The following is a 19,372-nucleotide window of genomic DNA, read 5'->3' as shown; positions in this document are numbered from 1 at the left end:
TGTTAAATTAAAACCCCAGGAACTAAGAAAGTTTCTTGATTGTGAGACTCTTGCAATCTTCCAAAAAAAGTATCAAGTTTATTCTAAAATACTGATCTTTTATAAAATAAAACAACAACCTATTTTCTATATGCAATAGTGCCACTTACATATTAGTCAATTTCTGTTTGAAAATGGCATTTTTGCGTTCACTTGCAGGGGCTAAACTTGACTTACTTTGTCCCATAAGGCAGCAGAGTTTCAGAACTGGAAATAACGAATATAAGGAAAAACAACAAGAACACCTAAAATCTCTACAAGCCCCTTTCCCACAGTCCTCATCACACAACTTTTCATATAATCACTTGCAAAGTTCTGTAGAACTGGACACACAGAAGAAACGGGAATTATCTATGCTTGTTCTAAGCTTGTGCCTCAAGATGCTAGTTTTGACTGGAGCACTGCATACATTCATGCAGCATGGGTAGGAATCAACATACCCAGAAAGCCACGGGGGTACACGGCCACTATCAGGCGCCGCAGAACTGTGCAACTCTGGGCGCCTGCATATCTCCCCCCACTGCCAGTGCATTTGCCACTTTGCACCAGCTGTGTGGGCACCAGCATCGAGCAAGGCTGTGTTGGCTATGGATTGGGCTCTGAGACACGTGAATTTAAAGTAATTACTTCAGAAAGTAGTTAGAATTTTCTTTAATGCTTTCAGGCACAAACAGGCTTTTGCTGACTAGCCACTAGGTTGGATCCACACAGGATTCTCCCCTACCAGCCTGCGCTTTTCCAAGAATCAGGTTAAACGCTACAAGTTCTGCTCATTACCAGGGACAGGCGGCCTAACGATCAGGTACCTTACTACCTCCCAAAAAAAGAGCTAGACCACTCTGCCACACTAACAGGAAGAGCTACACTCTCACTGCTCTTCTGCTCAGCCACACCCAAGCGATCACGGTCTCTTCCTAAGGCAGACCTGAATTAACTCCATCATGTGATTCTCTCCAACATTTCATCCTCCCTCTCAAAGGTGATTGGATGTTGGAGAAGTACTTCTATATAGGCTCAACTGAATAGCTATTTTTCCTTCATGGGCAGGACAGCCTCCTTTCTGCCACAATTCTCAAATCAGGAAATCATCTGTTCAGGATTACAATGTGTTCTCAATCGAGTAACTGCTGGTAAGGTTCATGCACTTCAAAGTGCAGCCTTTAAATTCCCATTCTACATTTTTCTCTTCAATCATGAGCACCTTTAAGCAACATGCCACTGAAAATAGCTGACGGAGCTCAATAAGAGCCGTGTCCAGATCATTCCCTTGGTTAGTAAAGTGTGTGATTGGCTCCAAACGGGAATGTTTCTATATTGCCTGAACTGGAATGATTTTCCACCTACTGACATATTTACTCAGTAGCTTATATTGACAAATGAACTTGGGACTTGCTCAGAAATTACTCTTGCTGTTAAACTATTGTTGATATAGTACTCATATATCCACACAGGTATGCAGCATATAAGCAAATGGGCAATTAAACATGTCTAGCACATTAAAAGCAAGTTATGATTTAATTTTAAGTCTTATGGTACTCAGAATTCTAACATCTGCTTTAACTTTCAGCCACTTTCTCTAAATGCGTTATCTTCTCACTTGTAAAAACTAGATTATCTCAAAAATGAATCTCCAGGCTTGAAGGCCCCACTATCAGAACACATTTGAAGGCCCCACTATCAGAGCAGAACACACGAGCAACATACCAATATGCCTCTCTTTGGACTCAGAAATATTACCGTAACTCTCTAAAAGAATGCAGGAATAATCATTGCAGAAAGTTGGCTAATTTACAAAATATGAGCTAATGCTTTTTCAGTTCAATACTTGCTGGCTGCCACTTACCTTCCTGGAAGTTAGCATTCTTCTGCCTCACCAGAACTCTGAAGTTTTCTGTTGGATTAACACTTCCCACCTACAAAACAATTCAGCCACTGTCACATCAACCACAACACTCGTTGCTGCTATTTTAAAGCAAAGCTGGAACTTATTGGCTTTGTCCTCTCCTTATGGAATCCACTAGGTCTTGGGGTACTCATTAAGCTGAATGAGGAAAATACCTTATATAGTCACGTATAAGTCTACTTTTTCAGCACATTTTTTGTGCTGAAAAAAGCCCCCCTTGACTTATACGCGAGTGAACGGCTGAGCTTGCAGACCTGCAAAAAAGACTTGCTTTGGGGCAGCGGCTGCCATCACCACGCAAGCATCTTCACTGTGTAATGATAAGGTGTTCATGTTGAAGGAGAACCTGTAGGGACTTTGTAAAAGGGGGATCTTGTTGAGTATCTTCCCTATGAAACTCTGAAGAGATACTGTCTGTGAGAGTTATATATTCCACTTCAGAACTTTTAAAGTTATTGTTGATACCATACTGTTTTTTCTTTGAAATAAATGTTCAAAAACATTTTATTGGTATCCATTTTTATTTTTGAAATTTACCAGTAGCTGCTGCATTTCCCACCCTAGTCTTATACTCGAGTCAGTAAGTTTTCCCAGTTTTTTGTGGTAAAATCAGGTGCCTCGACTTATATGTGGGTCGACTTATAGGTGAGTATATACGGTAAGTATATTTATTTACAGGTTTATACCCTGATTTCGCTCCAGTGGAGACTCAAAAAGGCTTAGAACAACATTCAGCCCTCCTCCATTTTATCCTGGCAGCCAGCAAGCTTCTATGGCAGAGTGCAGGTTAAAACCTGGGTCTCTGAAACCCTGCTTTAAGACTGTAACCATTACACTGAAGTGATTCTCAAAATAGATGTTGTACAATGGCAGGTGCCGCTCTACTAGTTCAATTTATTTTAAAAAACACTCAAAAAAGAAGAAAAAACTCCTGAGAAAAACATGCTACAGACTTTGAAACCTCCATAACTATCGACAGTAAGAGTTCTTGCTTCAATATATTAAAATGAAAATTGGTTATCCAATGATTTGACTGCTGAGTTGTCACAAAATGTTTTTGAACATTAAAACTGCTCAGACATTTGACCACAGAAAAACCTGCCAATAGACTATGCCCAGGGACAAGAAAAGAGAAAGTGGCTTTATAATGATGGTGGTCGAATGCTAAATCCCACATGTGAAACAGTTACAAGGAGGAGGTTGTACATGAATAATGTGACTGGTCAAATAAACACACAGAGGTATTGAAAGACAAAAATTGCATCTGAATTTTCAAAGGTTCTATAATTGTTGCAATACCAATGATGAATCTGTCAAATAAGGGCTGCTTTAAATATTGTGGAATTCCTATATGAAAACACTTAAGTTTAACAAAAGAACTATGTAAGAGTCATAACATATGACAATCACATGCAACTGGGCCTTCCTAATGTGCATAATACCATACCATACACTGCAAATTGTCTTTTCCATATAAAAATGAACATTTGAAGAGGCCCTGAATTTGGTCCATTGTTCTTTTTTTAATGGAACTTTTCTGCATTTATTTTCTCCATTAAGCTACAAGTAAAATAATTCTGTCTGTTTAGGATGTATATAGTCTGTCTTTCACAACACAGTATGAAACAAGCCTTCAGATGTACTCACTGATTTCAATTGTGGTCATATACTGAAGGACAGCAAATGTTTTACAGTGCTTTAAAATTATTAGGAACTAAGGAGAACATACAGCACAACAAACTCATCCACTGTCAAAGAAGTTCCAGATTTTAACTTGTAATCTATAAACTATCTTGAAATAGAAGCATGTCTGGCCAATCCACCTCACTGACTCCGGGAACCTGCAACATTCCTTCACCCAAGACAACAACATGTGAAATCTTTACTACTTTTTCTTTCCCAAATAAACAACTGTTTCTTTATGGATGTGATCCTAAGTGCACTTATGTGATCATTAAGTTTAGTGAATCTTATTTCCACATAAGTATGTTTATTATGATCATGAAGCACATTAGGCTCATTCACTGGGATTTCAATTAATGAAACCTGTTTCAGCTTTGGAGCATTAATGATCATCAGTTACTGGTCTTGAAATCTGCCAAGTTCTCAAATCATTGTTCACATAAGTAAATGACTGGCATGTGAGAAGGAAAGGTATCAGGAGCAAGCAACATGTGAACAGACCATTCTAGAGGATGGGGGGGGGGGGTTGTGTCTTAGAATTATGGTCCCCAACAAGGGGGTCAAGTTCCTATGGAGCAATGTGGCCACTGTTAAGAACCATGAAACTGTCTCCATGACTCTCATTCTGTCCACCTCAACACCTCACTTCCTCCCTTTCAGTCTTCCTGTGGGATGATTATATTGGAGAGAAATAAGTGGTCAATGAAGCCAGTAGAAAGGTACACTAAAAAGTAGATCAGAGGTTGCACTGGCCCTGCTTTCATTCTCTAAATCTCATTCATTCTAAATCTATCAGAGAGTGATACTCTTAGCCAATCTAACCTATTCTGCTGACAGTAGTTCTTTCACTAAAGGTACGGTACTTACTGATGTGATGTTGCCTTCTGCAAGGTTCCCAATGTTGAAGTCACCTTCATCATCTTCAATTTTTGCCTTTTTTGCATCGGGCCCATCTTCACTTCTGGAATTGGACAAGATAAGAATATATCAATCTGAATGAAGGGGGGGGGGGGTAACAAACAATTGTGGACACAGCAATTTACTACTGCTAGTCTAGCCGCTGAGAAGCACATGATCTGTGAAGACATATTCAGGACTATAATTTCACTCATGCAACTTCTTGACAAATGATCCTTGATTTTGGTCAGGGAGGAGAACCAGAAGACAATAAAAGATCAGTTCATCCTGAATGATGGGATGCCCACCAAAGTGATCCATTTGCTGACATGGCACCTTGCCTTATTGTCACAACTTATCGGTTTTATGGTATTTTGCATTCATACCAGATTTCTTATAATGATTAAATTGACAAGAGAGATAATGGAAATTCAACAATGAAAGAAGAAATCTATTTACCTTTCCAATATAATTTGCTAGTTCCCATCTTGAAACTGAAAGCTATTAAGTATCTGTGTACATAGAAGACCTGCATGTCTCCTAACCCATCTTCTTGATCAGAATACATAAGAGCTTGATAAACTTCCACTCACATCTGTTAAGTACTCACTAGACAAATCCTAATTAAATATGCAAGACCTCTCTTTGCAGAATGACCTTTTGAAACAGCTTTCAAAAGGCAAAAAGATTAACTTTCAACAAGACAGAGTGTGATTTTCAACATCTTGTACTTACAGATGGTCTAAGAAGATTGCAGCCTGATTCAACATTACCACAGAACTGCCTACCCATGGACAGACCAATCCCACACCATTCTGTCTAATGGTTATAAAAGGAACCACCAGGGGATGGGGATTGAACAGCACAGTTATTTCACATATCAGTGCTGTCAACCTTTTTGCAGAATATATAAACATACCCTTCACTGGGTACGTGACTCCTCCATCCAGACATTATCAGAATGACGTAGAACAGTATAGTGGAAGCCATATTTGTTATCTTTTGAATCGTGTATGTGTCATTTGTCATGATATACCAAACCAGATATATGTTTGTATTAAAAGAAATGAATATATCGGAGAATGGTCCATTGGATACTCACTGTGAAGGATCCTTTTCTGAGGACAGGAGAACATGTTGCTTGGGTGATTCCCACCCTTTCCTTCAGGGAAGCAGAAACAAGTTTGCCTTCCACTTCCTGTCTCCTGTGGTGCGAGTCACCTTTGCCAGTCAACTTTCTTTCTTAGCAGTACTGGTAGTCTAACCGTATAACTTTAAATTAATGTAACAGTAATATAACAGATAGAACAGGAAGCAGAGGAAGTGGAAAACAGTATGTACAGATAACCACAGATCAATGAGATGACATTAGGAGGGCCAAGATGTCCTTCTGTCCTTTGGGGAGAAGGACGCTTCACAGTAGACTGTTCTGCCCTGTGGTAGGGCATCTTGCTTGGACCCTCCAAAAGCAGTGTCCCTTTAAGACAGGGTGGGTCATCAACGGTTGGTCTAACACGTGCTGCAGTATCCTCCAACAGAAAGTGGCCTCTGTAGAACTGCATGTGTTTGACTTATCATGTTTTACAAAGGTTAATATGTGTGACCAGGTTGCAGCCCTGCCCATCTCAATTGAAGCGTGTTTCGTTTAGGCCACATTAGCGGCTGCGCTACAAAGAGTGCACTATAATGCCTTCAGGTTCTGGTAGCTTTTGATTCTTGTAGACCTAACTCTGTTTTTGACATAAGTCTACGTAAATTGGGAGTATAGAGATGAAAAGAGAATCCATTTTTCGAATGCTCTAAAACCTGTGTATGAAAAACAAGTGGACAGCACACATCTAGAGTACCCCAGATTTTCTCCCAGGGATGAGAGGGGTTAGGCCAAAAGAAGGTAGTTGATAACAGAATTTGGTGACAACCTTGGGCATAAATGTAGGAACTGGTCTCAAGATAACCTTGTCTTAGATGGGCTGGAATGAAGGTTTAGTTAAGGCTGTTGGCAGTATGTGGAGGCTCCAAGTTGGAAATATGTGGACTTGTGGTGAATTTAGTTATGCCACTCCCTTGAAAAAATATAGAATATGAGGATGTTTGGACAGTGGAGACCCCCTGTAAAGAGGTAGTAAGGTAGAGAGTGCAGATACGTGTTTGGCCAAAAAAAGGTGCCTCACTATTAAAACAGAATAGGTAGGATAAAAATAGTATGATTAAGTAAAGTTAAGTTTGGTAGAAATTTTGAATAGAATAACAGCAAAAAGGCTTGGAAAGAAGAGAACCTAATCCCCGCACTGCTCTCCCTGACTAAGTTAGGAAAAGAACTGGCAAAGGTGATTCCCACCACAGGAGACAGAAGTGGAAGAAATACTTGTTCCTGCCTCCTAAAGGAAGGGGTGGGAATCACCCAAGAAAAATGTCCTTTTGCCTCAGGGGGAGAATGTGTCTTTATATGTGAAGTTTGCCCCACCTCGAAGACTTAAGAGAGGAAACCATCAGGAGGCCAAACCTCATAAACAGCTAAAGAACAGATGATCCCAGTAAAAACTCACTTGAAGATACTCTGAGCTGTCTTTTGCTCTTTTATTTTGCCCACATCCTTCAAGGGGAAGAGTGATTTCAGTTTTTGAAGAGGGGCCTGGCATTTCTCCATCACTTCTTGAGGTGTCTCCAGCATGTCTTTGAGGTACTTTTCAATAGGAGGCAGAGGTGCATCAGGATGAAAGGCCTTGTGGTGCAGGCACTGGTTGCGGAATACAAGAGTCATTATATATATATTCAGCTCACTTTAAATTCTAATGCCCAAAAGTGCTTCTTAAAAATGGTGGAAAGCTGCCCTCAAGTCACAGCCACCTTATGGTGACCCTGAAGAGTTTTCAAGGCAAGAGATAAATAAAGGTGGTTTGGCTTCTGTATAGCAACTCTGGATTTTCTTGGTGGCCTCCCATAAAAGTATTAACCTGGGCCGACCTTGCATAACTTTTGAGATATGATGAAATCTGGGTAGCCTGGGCCATCAAGGTATTCATGAATACAGCAGAAATTTAAATATTTGGTTACTTGTAGCATGAAAGGCAGTCAGACTTAAAATACTGTAAGAATTTATCAAACTCATAGATTCAAGTGACAAAAAAACCTCTGCCGCATAAACATGGAATGCTCTGACCTTCGTAAACCCAGACTTGCCTGATCTCACCAGATCTCAGAGGTTAAGCAGAGTTGGCCCAGGTTAGTATTTAGATGGGAGACCACCAAGGAATACCAAGGTCGTAACATGGAGGCAGGTTAGTCTCTTCCCTTGAAAACCTTATGGGGACATCACAACTCAGCTATGGTGATTTGAAGGCACACAAAAGCCATAACTGACCAGTATAAATCTCAGAATTTAATGATCCTAAAATAATGCACAATGTAACTAAAAAAATTAAACCTGAAATTTGCTTTAAAAACAGTTTCTAAGCACATAAAATGGGGGAATATCCTGTATTCAGGGAGAAAGTGAATGTTCCCTCTACATGCAGTTTACCTATCACAATATGTAGTTTTTCCACAGTAATTTCTAGGATACATTCCAGCACTTTCTGCACTGAAATGCTGAATTATTTTATGCTGCCCACACATTTTCTATGAAACCACATATAGGTTATTTTGCACTGAAGTAGGAGGATTGTGGAAGAGGTAAGCTACATAATTTAAGCAGCTGCATCCCTTGCTTTTTGATACCACAAAACATAAACAAAGCACAATGGTTCCTGAGACCCAAAGGTCAGTAGCTGGAATGACTGAAAAAGTCTTCCTTTATTTCTATTCTGTATGCTCACTTGGATCATTTCTTACTGAGAAAACAACAGGGTGAGATATTCAGTTCCAAGCAACAATCCTGGGTCTCACTGTAGCACAAGAATTATCCCCTGCAACATTAGAGAGACTTGAACTGAACAACCTTTCAAAAGTTTGGTTTGTGAAACACTGGACAAGTTTTATTATGCCAAAGAGAGAAACTCTCCTGCTCTAACTTGTGATAATACAAAATTAAACTTTTGGATGCAAGTCCAGTTTTTCTCTTTTAAGCAACCAGCAACGAAGCAAGACGCCTGTAGAATCTTTTATCTTTCATTACACAAAGAAGAGATAAAGGCATAAGATAATTAACTCCACAGAAAACTGCGGAAATGCATGCTAATAAAGATCAGAGTTTCTAGCATTATTTATTCATATTATAATAAAAACATAATTTGCAAGGAAGGAGAGACGATCCTGTGAAGGGATTGGATAGCAAGGGTGGTGGTGGTCTGGAATAAGGGCCCCATCCACAATGGTAAGAGAGTTAGGGAAAGGAAGGGGCCCATCATCTGGTTATGACCCAACCTGGGGGGGGGTGTCAGGGAGGGGGAGAGGGAAAGGGGGAGGATTAGGGAGAGGGGAAGACGCCCAACATCTGGTCATGGTCCTCCTATCCTGGGAGAAAGGTTGGGGGAGGGGCTGTTATCTGATCATGGCTCATCCACTCTGAGGGGGAGGGTTAGGGAGAGGGGGGAAGGAGCCCATCACCTAGTCGTGGCCCACCCATTCACCCTGGATGGAGGGGAGGATTAGGGAGGGGGAGGCCTATCATCTAGTCATGGGCCGCCCGCCCACCCACCCTGGGGGGACGGTTAGGGATGTGGTGGGAGAGATGAGTCAGTTATGGACACGAGTCCATCTCTATCCTCCCACCCACCCTCTCCCAACCCCCCAAAACCAAGTCAGGCTTGGCGAGGCAAGGACATCCAGCTGTCCTTCCTGTCTGACCAGTCAAAAGCCTCCCCATTCCCCCACCCACCCTCTCCCAACCTTCGAAGACCAAAATACTAGGTGGGAGGAGAGCCAGACCTGCAGCAAGCAAGACCCAGCCACCAGACCCTGAGGAGAATTGTGAGGGGGAAAGACAGAGTGGTGGTGGAGATGGAAGAGGGGATGGGGGGGGGGGCACCCAGAAAAGCATTGTGTGACCTCCTCCCTCCTCATCAGTGTTAAAGCAAATTGCAGGGGAAAATGCTTCCTTGCTCCCCCTTTTCTAGAGTCCACTGATTTCCCCCCGCAATGGGTTTTACTGCTAGTTGATTATAATTGTTTAAAACAAATCAGGTTTTCATCTTTTTGTCTCCACATTTAGAAATTATCAAAAAAGACCAAAAGTTCCCAATGTATCACAAAGAGATCTCAATCTCTGCTTTCTGAGACATCCAGCCAGGAAAATCTGATTTTCTTCTCACAGAAGTATTTATAAAGAAGACTATCAATCTTATCTTCTTCTAAGTTTGATGACATGACTATTTCTAAATATCTGAATGGTTACCCTAATTAAGAAATAGCATCACAAGTGCAAATAGCCAGTCAGCAAGTTCCTATGAGATCATCTGAGATACCAAGATAAGAAGGCCAATCACAACTCTTAAAAAGCAGTTAATGAAGCCCTTTTCGGTAATTGTTTCAACTAACTGTCCATGACAAAGCATGGTCAAAACAACATTCAACGTACAAACTCAGCAAGAAAAAAGGAACAACATCACTGCTACTGCAGCATTACCATTTCAGTCTCAAACCAGCTCTTTTTGCTAAAAAATAGAAAAAAGGAGAAAAAAATAGAATGTTTTAATGTAATGGTGGTAAAAGTATAAATATACCTGGAACAATCGTTGGAATTGAGGGTTTGGGAGCTTGCTGGTTTTAAATATATCCTCCATTGCCTCTTCTCTCTCATCTTCATAAACCAAGTTCATAGAATCAATCAGGGAGTCAACTGCACACAACTGGTCCTCTAAGTCACAGATATAGCCAAGGCATGCAAAATACATTTTCAGGACATAGATGTATTACAGTAATTTTATTTCTTTCACAAGTGTTCCACAGAAGCAAAGAAAACTATCTTCCATAACCTCACAATTTGAATCTCACAAAAGTATACATTACTAAAATGAGATGAATTTACTTTCATCCTGAAGTCAGTGGAAGCAACTCTACTGTGGAGAAATATAAAACAGCTGCAATCAGGCAGGGAGCTGAAGTGGCAGTTTCCAGCATGTGACATTTTAGGGATCATCATAAGGATCAGGAAGTAGCAAATGTAATGCTATATATATAGCAGTGTGTGTGTGTGTGTGTGTGTGTGTGTGTGTGTGTGTGTGTGTGTGTGTGTGTGTGTGTGTGTGTGTGTGTGTGTGTGTGGTGTGTAAATAAAAATATATTATACATATACATATGTATATTTATTTTATTTGTTTTATATATTTATTTACACACACACATAAATAATATATGTATAAATTTCTATATACATTACAAAAATAATCTGGGGGAAAGAGATTACAAGTCAATGTATCTCTTTTAGGTAAACTGTTGAAAATCTTTATTAAAGATAGGACATGGGACAAATTCATCTCATTTTAGTAATGGGACACCAAATGAAATAAATGGGAAGTAAATTAAGTTACTTGTAACCCACAACCCCAGAATGTACCAATCAACACCAATGTACATGTTTTTAAAAGATGAATTTCTAAAGGGTGGGTAGATCAACTATTACGATTCATGCTCAGATGTGAATGCCAATTTCTGGGGGAATCACAGGGGAAAGCCTTGGACTAAAGTTGGTCCCTGTGCTAAACTGGATGCTGGACAACCTGGATCTTTAGTCTGACCTAGGAGGATCCTTACACTGAGTGCTGACAAGACTACTGATAATACTAATTACAGCCTTAATACAGAAAAATGAACCAGACTCAGAAAACAGAAACATAACTCAGTATATACTTATTTGGAAGGGTTAAGTCACACAAATAAAATCAAACAAATATTTATTATAAGGTTTGCATTTAGGTCTGAAATACAAACTACTAATTTTGCAAAAACTCTTAACAATACAACATCCATAGCTGATGTTAATTAAAATGACCAATCTATCTTTTATATTGAGTGGTGTGATGTAAATACATAAGCCACAAAATTTGTTCTTCATTACTAGTTCATGACGTACATACACACAGAAATTTTGGAAACTTCACAATATATATAACATCTATAAGGATTATTGGCAAATGAAGGTACCATGTGAAGGAAACATATCAAACAATATAAGAAACAGCAACACCTGGTGATGATTAAAATATAACACTTTCTGTGTGTGAGTGTGCTAGAGAAGAGTTTACCTGTGACCATGAGGACGGTCCTTGATCTGAAACTGCATGGTCTTAGTTTGGTTATTTGATATTGATATCAACTATGTATATTATAGTGTTGCAGCTTTTCCAAAGCTACCAGTTTGTATTTTAGACCTGAGATGTTTCTAATTTTGCCATATGTGGACATCTTATAATAACTATTTGTTTGATTTTATTTCTGTGACTTAACCCTTGTGAATAAGTGCATAGAAATCACTGTACTCTACAGTCTGCTGAAAGTGATAATACTTATTGGGGCGGTAGCCAATATCACATGCTTCAAAAGCAATACAGGAACTGCACACAATGACTGCAAACATAATACAAAGGAAATGACAGAGTCTCCAAAGAATCCTGGTTGAGTGAATAAGGTGCCATCTTCTGGTATGCTGTTCAAATATTTATAGTATGTTTTGTCATTCCCTCGATAAGCATCACCCTTCTAATATGCAACAGGATTTTTTAAAAGTACAAATGGACTTGACGGTGTCTCTGCCGTCTGTTGTTCTCTGATACTCAACAGGACCATCTGCTTGCTTTTTACCTCCTGACTCATTTTTATGCACTGATTAAGGTTTTTTTTCCCTACTTAACATTTTTACATGAGATTTAGAGGAATATTTAAAATTATTGTTTTAGGATTGCAAGCATTCGCAAGTTGCAACACAGCACGACATCCCTGAACACAGTGAGGATGTCATCAACAATGCTTTTGTCATTATTTAAAATGCCTAAAACCACAGACTAGTTTCAAGGCCAACAAAAGAAGGCTGGGGGCTTTAGCCTCAAAGAAGCTGGGACTGAGACCAGAAAGCCAAATGCACAGTTCTAACAATGTAAAAATATTATGAAAGTAGTTTTGACTGGCTGCAATAGTCATACCCACCTGTATCTTCTAGTGCCGCTCACAAAAGGATGGGCTTGCTTACCTGTTGGAGTGCATTTTTTGTTATTTTTCAAGGAGGAAAACATGTACTGCCTCAGATCTTCCATGTAAGGAAACTGCACATATACTAAACACTAAAACAAAAGGCAAAAAAATTACTTTTAATTATTTAATTTATTGTTATTATTATTTAATATTCATTAGATACATATTTTACTACTTTTTAATGATTTTTGAAAGAACATTAATCACAACTGTGAGTGTATTTCCTCAGCCAATCAAGGCATGTTCTATTTTCTAACATCACTAAATTCACCCTGTAGCTCATCATTTGTTTCTTAATGACATTTTAAAAGCTGTCTTCTAAAAGGTGGCTCTGAATTAGTTGCTCTCAACATTTTCAGAGCTCTCCTCCTTTATTCACACATCTCCTCCAAATCACCGTTGTCTCAAACAATTCACTTCTTTCTTGGATGTTTGTGCCTGTCAAAAGAACAGGGAAGCTCGAGTCCACCCCCAGCTTAGTCACTGCTTAATCAAAGCAGTGCTCACTGAGCATATGTTCAGTCACTAAAGACTAGCGCTGCAGAAATGACACAGTCATCTGCAGGTGTGGTGTGCGCACATCCACTTTTTTTTGGTTTTGTGCAGTATTCCCTTCTGTTAAAGAAAACAACTGCACAGAAAAAAAATGCAAAAAAAATGAACAAGCTCCATACAAAACCCTGCAAATTTTTTGTATGGAAAAATAATCCCAAATTTTAAGTTTGTGCCTCTCTGTAAGTTGCAGAAGTGGTCCTCCACTGACATGCATATTCCTCTTGCACCAACAACATTAGTCTTGCATGACCAGAAATGCTTAGTGCCAAAGAAAAGTGCTCTGTCTCCACAATGGAAAAGGACCCTTTGCAAGTGGAAACAAGGCTTAAAAGCCGAGCCTAAGATTCTGAGTATTCTAACATATGTCTGACGGGATTCATGATATCTGCCTTACCTCATATTGATCCTTAATTAATGGAAAAGCAACCCCAACCTGGGGATTAGATCTTCTATCGTAGACATAACGCACTATGGCCACCGTATCCAGCTCGTCCAAAGCATGAATCAGGGCAGAAAAAGCAACTGCAGCAGCCTGTCAAAAAGTTATGCAAGTATGTACAGTATGTCATTGAATTTCAGCATTTGCAGTAATCAGAAAAGATGGAAAGGCGGATGCTTTTGCTTTGAGCCAGGGCTCTGACTTGAACCTCACATTTTTTACCTCTTCAAAAGACTAGGACAACAGTGCCAGTGCAAAAATCAGATCACAACATCAAAACATATTCCTAAGTAGGATGCTCTCTTTACATCACATACTGTTATTAATATTTCAAAAATGTAAAAGGGCCTATATACAAAAAACTGAAAAACAAAACGAACAACAAAATCTGTAAGGTTTCTTTGAAGGCTTTGTTTTTTATAATGTTAGAAGGGGGGAAAGGTTTCGTTTCTATATCAGATAAAAGCAGCAATCTTTGTTATTACAGGGTGTCACAAATAAGGTCACCTCGTTAATGCTGAGGCAGGAACTCAGATAAAAATACAATTACAGAGCCGACTTTAAGAAGCATCTAGATCAAGGACCATAAAGCATTTTGTTAGATGCCACAACATACAAACCTAAACAAGGCACTGGTGCTCCTCGGATTTCTGTAGCAGTGTAGAAGGAGGTATTTCCCATCCCACACCCCCAAGGCAGAGTACAATCAGACTTGTATATTATAGTCATTGTTGTATTCTTTCTTTCTTTCTTTCTTTCTTTCTTTCTTTCTTTCTTTCTTTCTTTCTTTCTTTCTTTCTTTCTTTCTACCTTTCTACCTTTCTACCTTTCTTTCTTTCTTTCTTTCTTTCTTTCTTTCTTTCTTTCTACCTACCTACCTACCTACCTACCTACCTCCCTCCCTCCCTCCCTCCCTCCCTCCCTCCCTCCCTCATTCGTTTTATATGCCATCCTTCCCTTCATGGGCTCAGGGTGGCTTCCAACATTTTAGAAAAAACAACAAAATCATATTAAAACAACATTTAAAAAAACATATGAATTCCTTTCAACCACTGATGGCAGCAGTTGCATGGAGCACTGTAGCTAGGTTGGTCTGGGTCAGGTAGGGCCCCAATTGTTTTGCCTGGTGGAGATGACAAAATGTGAGGTGAGTCATGTGTGTAACCTGAGCCTCCATTGTCAAAGAGGCGTCAAAGAACACACCCAGACTCTTGATACATCAGCTGGATGCCATCAAAGGTCAGGAATCAGCATTCCCCCCAACACACATACACACACGCCTAGCCACAGGGCCTCCCTCTTAGTTAGATTTATAATCAGTTGACTCCTGTTTTGCCATTCCACCCTCAAGCAGCTTTTGGTTATATACATCTGGGGCGACATCCTAATGACTGTCCATCAACAGATATAGCTGGGTGTCATGGGTATATTGATGATAACCCAGCCCAAACTGCCAGATCAACCTGTTAAATAATATCAGAGAGAGTTTTCAAATCCGAGTAATTTAAACTTTAACATTTGGTAATACAAGAAACTCATGTCCATTTCTGGACTGTTCTCCTTACATTATTTTTCAGATTTTTCACCCCTGCACACAAAATCATGCACAACGTAAAGCTTTGGATTCAATGCCAGAGGTGTAAATCCAAAACAACAATCCAGACAACATTCAGCTTGAAGACTGTTCGTCTCACCTCATCATCCTTAGCGGCAAATACTTTCAGAACCTGGTTCCCCATGTAGTGATGTCTCAGGATCTAGACACGAAAGTTTCAAGAATGTTAATACATCTGGTTCCAAGAATGTTAATACAACTTCAAAATTGTCAGGCACAAAGGAATTAACTCTGTACTTTTCAAAATACTTTTAAATATAACACAAATGTATAAACAAATCCAAAAGCGATTAAAACAGATTAATTTCTCACAAAGCTCCACATATTAATCAACAAGAATATTCAATATATATATACAACTTAAAGTATACAGTTGTAATCTAAAATTTAAAACAAGAAAATACTGTGAAAATACTGTGAAGGATTTGCTATTGCCAATGAATTGGTGATGGTAAAATAATGGACAGCTGAAGGAGTTGTAACAAGATCAGAACCTGAATTAACACATAACAGTAACAGTGACCATTTTTAGACAGTTTACAGGATAGCAAACTTTCATGCATCATAAATGAAAAGTTAACTTCTCCATCAATGCAACATCCTCAGTTGTCTTGTACTGGGATTCAACATAAAACTTGGGGTTGGCTTTCATTTCATAACAATTTCTAATCTTCCAGCATTAAATTTTTAATTTTCCACTTGTACTGTATTGCACTGTAAACTCCCACGGTTGTTTTTTTTTTTGCCAAACTCGTACCATCATACAATCCTTTGTCCAAAGTCAAGCTGCTGCTCAGTGTGTGTGTGTTCACTTTAAGTACACTAGCTCTGTGTTCCATGCTCAGCTCTTTCCTCAATTCCTCTTTACAGTGCTCATCCATCTCCTTTCCTCCCCTTGGTCACTCCTAACATTGGTCTATGCATGGATTGAAGAAACCCCCAGTGTGTTGTACTCACTATTCAACAGTCTCCAAGTTAATGGTCTATGCTTAAAGACTGCTTAATATGAATTCATTTTCCACATCTTTTTGGTCAAGAGCAATCTAAGTTTCCCAGCACATCACAATCTGACAGGGTGCCATTTCATTGAAATTGCACCAGCATGCCTCTCCTAGATGTCCTTGATCTCAACCTTTTCCTTAAGCTGACCTTCTTTTATTACCCTCACACAGTCCCCAGCTTTCACTGTATGGTCTTGACAGGACTTTACCCTTCCACCATTATATCTGCATAGCTGATGATGACCAACAAGTAACAGATCAGAACACAAGAAGCTACAATTAGTATTACGCCTTAATTTTCTGATGGTGATGAAAGCAGGCTTCAACAAGTCAACATCCAGTAACTCTCATGCCATAAAAGGATAATCTGCATCCAGGCCAAATGGCGCACCTTCTCCTGTCTAGGAAGTTCTCAACTGTTATGAAGTGTACTTCATTTCAGATAAAGTTCTCAAATGCTTCAATGGGGCTTGCTCCCAAGTATATGGTAGGGCTGAAGTCTCAGTCTCACCATCTTTTCCTATCTATACCTATACCTATCTATACCCTTTTGACAGATTTGAGAATTCATCCTCCATTTCCGGGACTATCTTTGTTCTAGAACGCTCCATTCGAGTTCTAGTGCCTTGGGGACAGAACTAGGTATGCACCATGACCCAAATGGAACATTCAAGAACAAAGACAATCCAGAAAATGGTGGATGAATTCTCAAATCCCCTGTCATCTTTATTTGAAAAAGGTATAGTCTACATCCCCTTATCCCAGGGAGTTTTGTTCAGTCAGTTTTTCATATAGCAATGAGGGTCTGAGAAGCATGCCCTGCCTACAAAGTATAAAGTGAGACCTGAAAATAACCAAATAAAAAGGGAATTGAACTCCCCCAGGAATGAGAGATGTGGAAGGAATGATATACACACCCATACAGCACCAAAGGAAGAATCCCAACCATCTCAACTGAGGTGTTATGTCCTTGCCACAGAAAACAATCCATTTAAGAGACTTATTTATACAATTTTGACTTGGATGACTGTCAAGATAAAGGAACTTGTGGTTAAATAAGCAACACCTCTGACTTCATAGCCATACCTGAGAGGATCTGCTGAATCCCAAGACAGCAAAACATTTTCCATCTGTTTTATATTTCATCTGTTCCTCATCAATTTTAGAGAAAGGAATGATATCACTCCCATAGCGGAACCCTGCGGATTAACAATCCACCCAATATGTTAGTTTAAAAAAGCAAGTGTAGCTTTACAAAAAGAAAAAAAAAGATGGGGGCATCAGTCAGCTTATATTTTCCCATCTCCAGCTGCAACCTTTCCCCCCCCCCTCAAAAAAAACATAATAAAGGCTGAGAGATAGCAATCTTATTGCCTGGGAATCCTAGCAACAGAACATAGATATGAGCTCTATACCAGCTGGAGCTAGAAATCACAGTTCTCTTCATCCTGAGGACTAAGCCACAGAACTGATCTTGGAGGATGGACACCCTGTGGCAGGATTCTCCCAGCTGCATCCTGGAAGCTGCCCTTCAACTGTAATGAAGCTTCCTTTTGTCATATATCTTTTAAGTTCCATTCCTACCACTCTTCCTCCATTGATTCACTTTCAAGTGTATCTTGAACAACTAACAAAGATGCCAGTTTATGGTAGGTGAGTGCTGGCCTCAAAGTTCACACTTCCCCTGACCGCAATTTCAAACTCCAGGCCCCTTCGCTCATGAAATAATCACAGATCCTTGCTTGAAGCGTCTAATAATTCTGTGGAGTTTATCCCCTTGATACCCAGATGAGACCTCTGTGTATTTAACAATGTACACATGTCTCAAAACCAATTTTCAAATACTGCGCTGTCTGGAACATATATCAAATTAAATTTTTCCATTACAAGTGGCACTTCTGCGCCTTATGCCATATTGTATTTCATTTTAATGCTTGTGCCAATAACGCAAGCCTGAAGTGAACTCAAGAATCATAATTCAGTGAATGGCACTGAACCTTCTTTTAGCAAATTCAAAAGCAATGACATAAATTGCCAGGACACTCAGAGAAACAGCCTCTGAGGCTTTCAGGGAACAAAATATCATGTTAAAGATGCATCAATGGCTCATGAAAAATCCACAAAGGGACCAATCTGTGGATCAAGTGGATAGGACATGTGTTTTTTGCACAGCTGAGGGATTACTCTTCCATAGCCAGTTGGAAGTAGAAGTAAAACTGAAACTGGAGTTCCATGTAGCAGTTTGCAGCACTTTCCATAAAAATCCAGTAATATTCATTCTCAAGGACAAAATGCTACAGCATATTTACTGTAGTAAGTGTAATAAGGCCTATTGAGGTTCCACTTCATCCTGCAATTTTCTTCTTTGTTCCTTTGTTTTGTGGCCTAATTGATTACTTTTTTGATTCCTCTATTATTGAGAAGATATGTAAGGTTTCCCCAGGAAAAAAGAAGGGGTTGCTACATACTGCTTTCAGGTAAAACCACTGTTGCTTTTTAATTTTTATTATTTGAATGACTGCACTTTTATAATAGTACTAAGGCACTCATTTAAAAAATGAACAAAGGCTTTGACTACAAAGTGAAAAGCAGAACTTGATCTTTCCTTCCTCCAAAGCTGATTAGCAATTGATTTATGAGTGTCGTGGCTAGCTGAAGGAGAGAACAGGAAGTAAGTGATGTGGAAGCAGAAGGGAAAAAAAGAGGTCCATGTAAAGGGACAGAAGTCAAAAGAAACCTCAATGGCACTTTGATTATCTACACCAGACAAGCTAGGAGAGCAAAATCAGGTTTGAAAAAGAGATAGGAGTACTGGGGGACTGGAAGGTTGTTAATCTCTGGATTCTGTCTAAGGAGAGAACCATAAAGAAACAAAATAAGTACAGAAAAACAAAGATCGCCTCAGACCTTAAGAACCAATCAATACAAAGTGCAAAGTTCCCCTAGCAGTTTTGCTTTTGCCAGGAGTGTGGAATGTATTAGCATTCAAACACTTGGCCTAATGAAGGAACACAGAAATGGACTTAGATACAAGACAAAGGAAGTCTCGGCGTATTGTTGAAGGTTTTCACGGCTGGATTCAACTGGTTGTGGTGGGTTTTCCGAGCTGTGTGGCC

General features: G+C 39.5%; 1 protein-coding gene across 3 annotated transcripts in view; it reads right to left on the bottom strand.

The window, feature by feature from the left end:
• The window catches only part of XRCC5 (X-ray repair cross complementing 5), a 52,825-nt gene that overhangs the window by 12,490 nt on the left and 20,963 nt on the right, over nucleotides 1-19,372 (bottom strand). For 2 of the 3 annotated variants that reach the window (XM_048486303.1, XM_048486305.1), the window contains 8 exons: nucleotides 17,343-17,455; nucleotides 15,335-15,397; nucleotides 13,596-13,733; nucleotides 12,645-12,735; nucleotides 10,183-10,316; nucleotides 7,069-7,259; nucleotides 4,493-4,586; nucleotides 1,883-1,952 (listed from right to left, as the gene is read on the bottom strand). In XM_048486303.1, the coding sequence (XP_048342260.1) occupies nucleotides 1,883-1,952; nucleotides 4,493-4,586; nucleotides 7,069-7,259; nucleotides 10,183-10,316; nucleotides 12,645-12,735; nucleotides 13,596-13,733; nucleotides 15,335-15,397; nucleotides 17,343-17,455 (894 nt within the window). The remainder of the gene's footprint in view (nucleotides 1-1,882; nucleotides 1,953-4,492; nucleotides 4,587-7,068; nucleotides 7,260-10,182; nucleotides 10,317-12,644; nucleotides 12,736-13,595; nucleotides 13,734-15,334; nucleotides 15,398-17,342; nucleotides 17,456-19,372) is intronic. The other variant, XM_048486304.1, reaches the window with a different exon arrangement.

Source organism: Sphaerodactylus townsendi, linkage group LG02 (assembly GCF_021028975.2).
Source record: "Sphaerodactylus townsendi isolate TG3544 linkage group LG02, MPM_Stown_v2.3, whole genome shotgun sequence".
NCBI classification, from domain to species: domain Eukaryota; kingdom Metazoa; phylum Chordata; class Lepidosauria; order Squamata; family Sphaerodactylidae; genus Sphaerodactylus; species Sphaerodactylus townsendi.
Note: the sequence above shows the minus strand (reverse complement) of the source record. Positions and strands in the feature narration are given on the sequence as shown.